Source organism: Cimex lectularius, unplaced genomic scaffold (assembly GCF_000648675.2).
Source record: "Cimex lectularius strain Harlan isolate CLEC.00 unplaced genomic scaffold, Clec_2.1 scaffold94, whole genome shotgun sequence".
NCBI classification, from domain to species: Eukaryota; Metazoa; Arthropoda; class Insecta; order Hemiptera; family Cimicidae; genus Cimex; species Cimex lectularius.
The window spans coordinates 1,115,919-1,126,107 of NW_019392668.1; the positions used below are offsets into that span (position 1 = coordinate 1,115,919).

Genomic DNA, 10,189 nt, shown 5'->3' on the forward strand with positions numbered 1-10,189 from the left:
AAGAAATAATCAACAGAATCGTACTCTGGCTAATAAGCTCATAACGCCATAAATAAATAAATAAAAATTATATTTTTTTTCTTATTACAATTAAGCCTTGAAGAACTCGGTTTTTGCGTTAGTCTGAAAATATTTTTTTGTAATTTAACAATTTCAGATCATTTTGGTCTGCTTTTCCTAAGATGATTTAGTCTGTCAGACTTATTTACTTTTCACTAACTTCACTCTGTGTGTCTACTTCTACCTATAACGTTGATGGCCATACATGCATGCAAGATACAAATTGCCTGAAACACTTCCAAGCCTAAGGCCATACTCGGTGTCTTGTACGGCACCTAGTTACATGAAAATTCTCCAAAAACTGGCCACAAATTGCCCAAGCCCAATATTCCCCTGGAACTTGGGAGGGCTGCTGATGCTGGCACACCAGGGGCAGCTTTCTGAGAAGTCTGCCACTGTCTCACCACTAAGGTCTTGTGTGGAGAGGAGCTGGTCTGGATGTCTGGTTCTTGCCTGGTCTGGTGGTGTCCAGTTAGCTGTGCCCCTCCTGGCTTATCGCTCTCTGTTTTCTTCTCTGATTGATTAATTCGTCATCAAGGCAGTTTTGACCCATCGTGGTTGTATGCCTTTATAATTAAATAAATTTAAAAAAAAGCCCCAGACCCAAGTTTTTATAAGAAGGGCATAACTGGGCTGTATCACATTGGGAGAAGGTTTATATACGCTGATGGAGTCTATTTCCCTGAACAAAATATATCTGAACTAATTTTAATTGTGACAATAATAAAACTCTTTAAATTAGGACGAATTTTTCTGGTTGCCTGGTCACCTCGTTGACCCCTAAAATTAAATGTAACTATTCAAAATTGTTTCACTTTCATTCTTTTTAATTTAACTTTGTTGTCTGAAAGTTATGTAAATTTTTTAAATAATATATTGGGTTGTCCGGAAAATAATGCAGGATTTTAAGTTTTCATTAAAAAAAATCTATATAAAATATTCTGTTTACGTTTACAGGATTACTCATTTGTANGGAAATTATTTTGATTAAAGAACATTGCTTTAAAGTAACTAGTTTCTTTTTTTTTGTTTAATACCAAAATCCTGCATTATTTTCCGGACAACCCAATAAAAGTACTAGAATCAAAGGTGGGAATAAAACAAAAATTGAAATTTTAAGCTTTTCTCCAAAAGTAAGAGAGATGTATATTTTTCTTTCCAATGCTATTAATATCAATAATATCAATTCAAAGCACTATACAGTAAAGTGTTTATCTTTTCAATCTGACACTGAAAAGATTTATTGTTAAAACAAAAAAGGTGTAAACTACTGTACAATTTATATATTGAGGTAGCTTATGTACAAGTGTAAAAAGACTTGACTAAATATATTCCCCCGTTATTTATTATTGTATGGAAGAAAACGGTCTTTTGCAAAATGTAATTTGCTTACAATCTTTAATTGTCACTTGACCTTCTGTTTCTCTTGATGGGAAGTGTCTTAGAATAACTTAGGGTTTAATTTGAGATGAAGGGTAACAGAGATTAATTTTTCTGCAAAAAAATAAAATTTCAGTAGTTGCAATTTTGAACAATTTACTTAGTTCAAGTTTAAAATTGTATTTTTTTTTTGTTTGTTTATATTATTAAAATCTCATTTTCCATTTTATTACTCGGGGAAGAAAATCAACTGGTAAACTCGCGACAAAAGATAATTTTTTATTGTTTCTTAATACCTCTATCAAAACATAATACTTTAAAAAACCATTACCTCAAGCTTTAAAAGGTTAACGTAAGGATAATAGGATTGAGCAGAAATATAAAGAGCTTAGGATATGAGGAAGTCCAGGGCTTTGTCTCTATCAGATGTCTTCGCGAGAGCCGCTATTATGTCATCCTCCTTAAAGCCGAGGTTCTTGAATTGGATGAAGTTTTCCAAATACTGTCTGGTTTTCTCCTCCTCGAAATCGTTGAGGCAGAGAGCTTTTTCAATTTGATCTTCCCTAAATTGTTTATCCTCGAGAAGTGACTGAACTTGCAGTAGGAACTCGACAACCTGAAATTGTGAAAATACCTCCTTGATAAAGTGTGAAGTTTAGTGGAAAGACAAAGATAAAATTGGACAAAAGATTTTTTTTTTTTTTTAAATAAAATTTGATTTACTTAATCTAAAATTTTTGGTGAGATTTGATTACTGATTGATTACTGATTTATATAAGCTCAAATCTGTAATGTGTGTACATACATAAACGCGTCCATAAATCCACCAGCGATTCTGGTTTTTATAATTTATTATAAATTATTGGCAGATGTCGAGAACCCCACCTCGGGTTTGGAGGTCCAGGGTCAGATCTCGGTCTTATCTGACCAGCCACCAAAGTTCTGCCGTTGACCGCCTCACATTATTGACAGCCTACCCATTCACACTAATAAATACATTCACTCCCAACACACACTACATACACAAATATCAGTGCTACTATTGTACTAAATACAACGAAACAACCCTGTTTCCTCCAACAATCGGAATAGGAAACACTGCCATGCTCAAGCACAATATTCATATCGGGTGGCATTCCTATACACTCTCTATGTGGTTAGGGAGCCAAGAAAATGCACCGTTCAATTAGCTGGGACATACTGAGCAACCTTTCTTTTCATGCAGTACCCATATTGGCCTTTGGCCCAAACATATGTGTCTGTGTGTCAACCTTACATGGCCTATTCTTAATCAGGTGAGGATGACCCTCTTCTATGAGTCATGTCCTCCTTGGGCCACCTTGATCCATGAGAGTATTTGTAGTATGGTAAGCATATACTCGCTGTTTTGGTCTGTCAGACACATTCTGGTTTCTCCCCATCTTCTGTCACACAGAGACTGACTTTCCTCACTTATATTCTTTATGTAAGTCATTAAAAATGGCAAAGAGCCAGAACTTTTTTAGACAGACCGAAACAGCGAAGTGAAGCGGACCCAAGCTGATGGGAAATGACCTAACTACAGGTGAAGACATGAAGACCCAAGTAATACATTTATGTACAACCATTATTAACAAAATCAGACACCCATTTTTAAATGAGGACTGACTAGATGTAAAAAAATCACATCAAAATTAGTCAGTGAATGCATCTAAAAACATTCTTTACAACATCTTATAGTCTTAACAGAACTCAGGAGATCATCAGATACAATGATATGGTATACAAATGGCTCCAAAACAAAAAGGAACCGGATCAGGGTTTTTTTGTACAAGCCCAAGATATTTTTTTTTTCTGGCCTTATGATCTATGCATATTAACCATGGTGACGAATTCTTGTATGTATGTTCATATTTGGAGGGGGGGGTTATCGTGAAAAAAAGGGCCAGAGGTGATGGTGGGAATCGAACCCACGACTGCGGTGTCTATGAGCCGAGAGTCTCTCACGCTAACCATTCGGCTACCGCGGTCCCTAAAAGCCCAAGATATGAGCAATCAAACTCATTAGGGAAATACACTTTGGTCTTTCAAGCAGAAATACATGCAATCAATGCTTGCCATCAATATCCTAGAAAATCTTAAAAGGGGTTACACTGGCAAAAAATCCTCATAAGATCATAAGAAACAGCTATTAAAGCATTTGCATGTAAAAAAAATCACATCAAAATTAGTCAGTGAATGAATCTAAAATCTCCATCTAGGGAAACACAACAACAAGATGATCCAGGGCACAAAGTTGGCCAGACTCAGAGGAGTGATAGGACTATTAAGCGGTCACTGGCATCTGAGAAAATTAAAGAAATACAGAGATACCATTTGCAGAATATGTAATGAGGATGAAGAAACAGCGACTCATATCATCTTTGAAGGCAAACTGCTCAATGGAGACATAACCTAGCACACAGAAAAAAACCTAGGGAATGAAATTGTAGCAGCAACAGATGATGGCCTACTACTTCTGATTTTGTTGATTGCACTGTACTAGAGAACTAGGAAGGTACATAAGCCAGAAGGCTGCAGTGCCTGGGGAGAGCAAACCCTACTTCCTAGTATCCTCATCCTCCTCCTCATCATTATCAATATATTTGTTTATCTCAAAACAAAAGGAAAGTATCTTTCTTAAAACAAAATAAGAACCATTTCTGTTCAATGTATAATTTTTTTGTTCCATCTATAAATAGGTGTTTTATTTTCAGTAAATCAATTAACTCTATATATTTATGTTTAAATTAGCTATTAGATTATGTGAAATACCTTAGCTTCGTCTTGACCAAAATACTGAACAGCCCGGGCCACTCTTGGATATGGGAAACCCATTTCTGCCATATTTCTTGCGAATAATCTTTCCTGTTCATTGAGAGATGTCGACTGTTGTTCATATTCATTTTGTTTTTCTATTTGAGAATTATTAGTAACTAGTGATGATGTGCATGCCTTTCAAAGATTAGAAAAAAAATTAATAAATTGTATGAAAAAAAATCTAAACTGATGGTTTAACTGTATCAAACTGAAAACTTACTTGGGCGGGTTCTGGCCGTTGAATTTGAATTTCTAGTTTTCTGTCTTCGATAATTTTCTGAAGATTTTTTAGTATGTCATATTCTTCTTTGGACTCGGCGCTCTGGTCAATTAGGTTCGGAGAGTAACTGTCTTCCAAAGGATTCACTACAGGCAGATTGTATGATACGGCTGCTCTCGTTATTGGGCTGTTGGTGTAATTTTGTGGTATCATGTTGGAACTGGTCGTGGAATGAAGCGGACCATGCGATTGCAGTGTAGGAGGAATGTGGTAAGTTGGTGCTATGTTATTCATATAAGGTGAGTTTGGGCTGTAGCCGGTGTTGTTGTGACAGTTTGCCTGCCAATGGTTTGCAAAACCGTTGGGCAAGGATTCTCTAGCCCTGGGAATCACATGGTTTTGCGATATGTTACTACTTCCTAAAACGTGAGCCAACTCTTCCATGTCGTTGATAGTTTTTAATTCAATATTATCAAATGGACTTGACGTATCATTTTCAAAATCGGATAAATTAAAAGCACCTTCCTAAAATAGGTTTTTAATTAATAGTTTATTTTAAATAATTAGATAATATATTTACCTGTTTCTTCTCTTTGTGAGTTTCAGTCTTATTTTGCAAAAAGATCGGCACTGGTGTCAGTATTCTAGTTTCATTCGGGTATCTATCTTCAGTTCCTGCTGTTGTTTTGTTTCTTGTAACGTCGAATTTTTTTAATAGTTCCAGCCTCTTCAATCTCTTCTCGAGTTGACTTTTTTTAAGCTTTTCCAATTTTGACAGCCGATCAACAACTGCGTGTTCGAGTTTAAAATCATACTAAAAACAATTTTTCAATTGTTAAAGTTGAGATAATAAACAATAAGTAAAAAGTTTATTTCTGCTGATAAACTTACAGTTTCAAAAGTGGGAATCACATTAATTTTATTCCTTACACTCATGGGTAGAGTAATTTTTCTGGGAGGCTTGTATTGCTCACTTATTTTGACCGGTATGCCTTCCATCAATCTTACAAATTAAGATACCTAAAAAAAATGGAAAGATGAGAGTAACACAAAAATAAAATCAGTAAAAATTAATCATGAAAAATATTATAAAACTGACTTAATCATAATTAGTTATATTAGTAAAAATGATAGCTTTACTTTGAACGTCACAATGCAAAGATATGAGCACATCAGATCAGAAACGTTAAAATTAATTGTGGAACATTAAATTTTTGACCCAAAAATAATTGTAATCTGTAGTCTGCTAATCCTCACTATTTCCAAATCTTGCATGCCTTAGCAATTAATGCATAAACTCAACATTGAAGATGGTGAGAAGCCAAAATGTATATCACAAACCAAAACAGCAAGAATAAACTGAGTAAAATGATCAGAAAGGACTAAGTTACATACAACGATAGACAAAATAAATGCACCACCTTTAAATTGTAATGTTATTATTTATTATTATTTAGTATATGAATTTATGTTTATTCAAATTTTGTATACTAAAAATAGGTTTGGTTGAAAAAGTAAGACGTTAAGAAAATGTTTATTACTTAATTCTGAAAAAATAATTATTGATTATTAAAAAAAAAAAATGTAAAAAACTTTTTTGTCCCCTTTAATACAGAGTAGTTCTACTTCTGAAATCATAAGGAATTCTTTCCCATTCATAATGAACAGCCATTTCTAACTCTTCTAGGGTGTTAGAACCTGGGTTTTGCCATCGTACTCGTTGCTTAAGTTGGTCCCAAATGTGTTTTATTGGGTTCAAATCTGGTCTTTGAGCTGGCCACACCAATTCCAACCTCATTCAGGTAGTCATCCGCAATACGTACTTAATGGGGGCCTGGCATTATCCTACATTAGGAAGATTCTCTCACCGATATGGGGGAGGGGCAAATACATGTCTAGTAAGTACCTCCATGAAGTTAGAAATCTTCCTCATACAACAACCAATTTGGTGCAGGCGTCCAAAGAAATTCCACCCCAAAACGTCAATGATCCACCATGGAATGCCACCTGAGGAACCATACAGCATAGGGTGTACCTTTCTCCTAAGCGTCTCCATATAAAATTATGCCCATGTGAAGATTTGAGAACAACTCTCACCTCATCTGTAAAGCGAACTCGTCCACAATCTTTCAATGTCTAATTCTCACGCTCCTGTGCGAATTGAACCATGGCCGTTTTCTGAGTTGTAGTAAAAAGATGTCCATCAAATGAAATCAAAGAAGGTAAAAGATTAACTGAGAGCGACCTTTAAACGGAATGAAAGGGCACAATGATACTTTTTGTGCCAGATTATTATCAAGATTACTTTGATTATTCATTACAAACGTAAACAAAGCATAATTTACTGTTTATTTCATTTATGATAGCTTTTAATTACCTGATACTAATGTTGAAAGATTATGGATTTAATTTTAACCTAAATAAATTGAGTGTGTGTTAACTTTGTCCAACAGTGTAGTTGCACTGACAAGTGTTGTCATAGCCAAGTTTCTAGCAGATCAACAAAGTTGGCAAATCAAATAGGGTTTGTTCAAAGTACCAAACTTAAGGTCATCACCCCACTGACCTCAAGAGGAAATTCACAATTTTCTTGATTTACTAAAAAGTTGATCTTATTACCAAGCTCTTTTCCGAACTTTGATTCAAATTTCACCAAAATGGTCCTTCAAACTTGATTTGTGAAAATGACACAATTTACATTACATCAAGAAGAAATCTCAGAAATTTTCTTGAAATGTTCAAAATTTGATCAACTCTATTACACCAAAGTGTGTTTAGCTGTTCTCTTTATATTGTAACTATAATTAGTTATACTCTTTTTTATAGCAATTATTAAGTTCACTATAGGTGTCAATTCTATCCAAGACTTGGAAGTAGCAATGACTGTATATGCTGCTGGATCATCCGCATGCAGAGTTTTCTTGATGACAGTCAGCATCCTTCTTGGTTGTATTGGAGGCACCTTATGAAGATATGCTGCTGTTTCCTCACTCCAACTTATGCACTATCACGCTCTTGGTGATCCAAATTTCTAAACCATGGGGTAGTTGTGATCCTTGGGAATATTGTTTAGTAAAATCCTTTCTCGTCTCTCTGTATCGCTGTTGCTACTCTTCCATACTTCTTTTTTGACCATCTCGATGAGGATTGACGTCTTGTCTCCTCCTGGGCTACTCGCTCACTCCTCATGTCTTCTATGGCAGCTTCATTTGCCAACAAATTTGCTTTTTATTATTTTATTGCCTCGATGGCACTCAGTGGATTGTGGATATTCGTACAAGTTGTGTATTTAAATTTTTCACAAGAATTTCGAATGAAATTCTCGATGTTCAGGGCTTTTAACATCGCGCAATTTGTGACTTTCTAAAAACAATAATACATACCTTCCAGTTTTCAGTGGTGTTTATCATTATAGCATCACAGATCCTGGTTTTTTATTGGCTTAAACGGCGATGGCTTGGGTCTCAGAACGATAAAACTATTTAGGAAAGTTGGACAAAGTTGTAAAACGGCAAAACGTCAAAGTGGGTAAGTCCTCGGCGACAGTTTCGAATCAGCTGAATGGTGAAGTGAACAGTGAGGCGAAAGCCTTAAGAAAAGCCTCGGAACTTAAGTCTGTGGGTGAAAGTCTCGAGTTCCGGTGGAAGGCGGAGTGGACGCCCCTCTGACGTCGCCGTCCTATCACATTTTGGTTAAATCGAGACGAAGTTTGACTCAAAATTATCACTTTGTTCCCAGCCAAATTTAATTTCGTCGTCTCATAAAATCAGGATTCATGATAACTCGACCGACTTACTCTCAAGCGAAGATTTTTTTCTTGAACCTTTATCCCCCTGGTAAATTTTGATTTTTCATCCCGGAAAAACTAAATGTTCGGGTGAAAAGTAGTCGAAAATTTGAGACTGCTTTAAAATCACGTTTGCCGTTCAAACTTTCAGTATGTTAAAAAATGTACGACTTGAAAATATCGAGCGTAGAAAGTCGGTTCGCCGTGGAACGTTGATATAATCAGAAATAATTTGTCAATGTCTGCGGGTCCATCTATCACCTGAAGTTGAACCTTATGGTGGTATCATTACTGGGAGACACACTTTTGTTAATGTGTAAGGCCGCGTTCGTCAACCAAGTCCGGACTTCCTTCGATTTTGAAAGCTAACTGATCAATCCTCCAACAATGACCACTTATTTGCAAATAAAATTTAGTTTGGCCGTTTCCGTTTTTGTCTTCATACTCTCGTTTTGGTCTGCTAGGCTTGTTCCGGCTTCTAGGCATCTTCAGTGGTGGATCTGTGTGGGTCAGACAGACTATGACAGAATATGACCAAATTACTAATCCCCGCAGGTCCACTTCTACAAAAAAAGTGGTAGAATTTGATTTTACAAATTTGAATTCAGATCCGCCGGGAACTGAAAAAGCTTTGTTTTCATATAACAATAAACAATAAAAACAACAATACATACCTTCCAGTTTTCAGTAGTGTTTATCATTCATTACGCATCACAGATCCTGATTTTGTTTTAGATCACTTAGATCTTTTTAGATTTCTTGACTCTTATTAATAAAAATTTGAGATTCACATTTAAAAAAAAATGCAAAAGCCGTTGGTCGTTTACGTTCATTTTGAACTGACTGTTCTCGCTATTGTGTCCTATCAGTTGAGTTTCGCTTTTTCGTCATCTTAAATCCATAGAATCAAGGATGTAAGCGGGGAGAGGCAGGCGCTTATTATTTTTTTGCTTGATGGAATCTTATCCATTAATATAACCTACACAACCTGGTTGTGCCTTTTCTCTCTGTCTTTCACGACTAAAAAATTAAATCACATATCATTGAAGATGGTGTTCTCGCCTAAACGTGACAGACCGTACCGCGAGGATTGGCAGACCAATAAGATCGATAATGACTAGCAGGTTCAAAAACCCATAGAGACCATGAAGAAATTTCCCAATACTCCTTACATATTAAGGATATAAGCTGGGAAAGGCTGGAGCGGAGACCCATAACTGAATTTGGCAAGAAATCTAAACGCGTCTGAAGACCAAAACGGCAAAGAATAGATGGGCCCAAATGATTAGTAAAGAGCTAATACTGCTTCACCCCCTTCAGATCTCAAGATGTCAACAAAATATACAAATAACGTGGGACATTAGCAAGGAAAAGAAAACATTCAGTAGTGTTTCACTCGTAATGATTACAAACAATTGACCGATCAAATAACTTTGCTTTGAAATGCCGGAGTTGCTATTTGAGGGCAATTTCTTGTAGAAATGGGTTAGGGACTGCAAGTATCTTGAATTGACGACCGGATATCAGTCGGAGGATACGATTTTGCAAATTTTGAATCGGATGCTGATGACCATAGCAGGCTTAAGGGCTCCATACACGAACCGGCAGCCTGTCAATAAATAACGTCTGGACATCCGTCGGATGATCGGAAGGAGCCATACATGTTCCGGCCGGCCTGTCAGTTCGAACTTAACTTAATCGAGGTTGGCTCCGGGTGCTGTCAACAACTAGGTCAATTCAGTACACAACGCATGCGGAAGTGTCCGTATGTCAACCTCGTATGGCCCATTCTTAATCAGGTGAGAGGATCACCCTTCTTCTACACCCAGGTCCTCCCGAGGGCCACACATAGGCGTGCTCTTGGCTTTCCTGCCAAACTGACCCATGTACTTAACAGAATAATG

The 10,189-nt window shown here is 36.4% G+C and overlaps 1 protein-coding gene across 4 annotated transcripts; it reads right to left on the reverse strand.

Annotated features, from left to right (window-relative positions):
• Positions 1-1,694: 1,694 nt before the first annotated feature.
• Positions 1,695-8,978, reverse strand: LOC106670269. Of its 4 annotated transcripts, XM_014400450.2 has the most exons (8): positions 7,882-8,212; positions 6,596-6,676; positions 6,405-6,505; positions 5,390-5,518; positions 5,079-5,312; positions 4,499-5,023; positions 4,234-4,413; positions 1,695-2,056 (listed from the first exon to the last, which is right to left on the reverse strand). In XM_014400450.2, exons 4-8 carry the CDS (start codon positions 5,495-5,497, stop codon positions 1,829-1,831), a joined length of 1,275 nt encoding a protein of 424 aa, XP_014255936.1. In that variant the 5' UTR covers positions 5,498-5,518; positions 6,405-6,505; positions 6,596-6,676; positions 7,882-8,212; the 3' UTR covers positions 1,695-1,828. The 4 variants fall into 4 exon arrangements, with proteins under 4 accessions (XP_014255936.1, XP_014255938.1, XP_014255937.1 ...); XM_014400452.2 differs by lacking the exons at positions 6,405-6,505; positions 6,596-6,676; positions 7,882-8,212 and adding an exon at positions 8,960-8,978; XM_014400451.2 differs by lacking the exons at positions 6,405-6,505; positions 6,596-6,676; positions 7,882-8,212 and adding an exon at positions 8,295-8,404.
• Between the last annotated feature and the right edge of the window lie 1,211 nt (positions 8,979-10,189).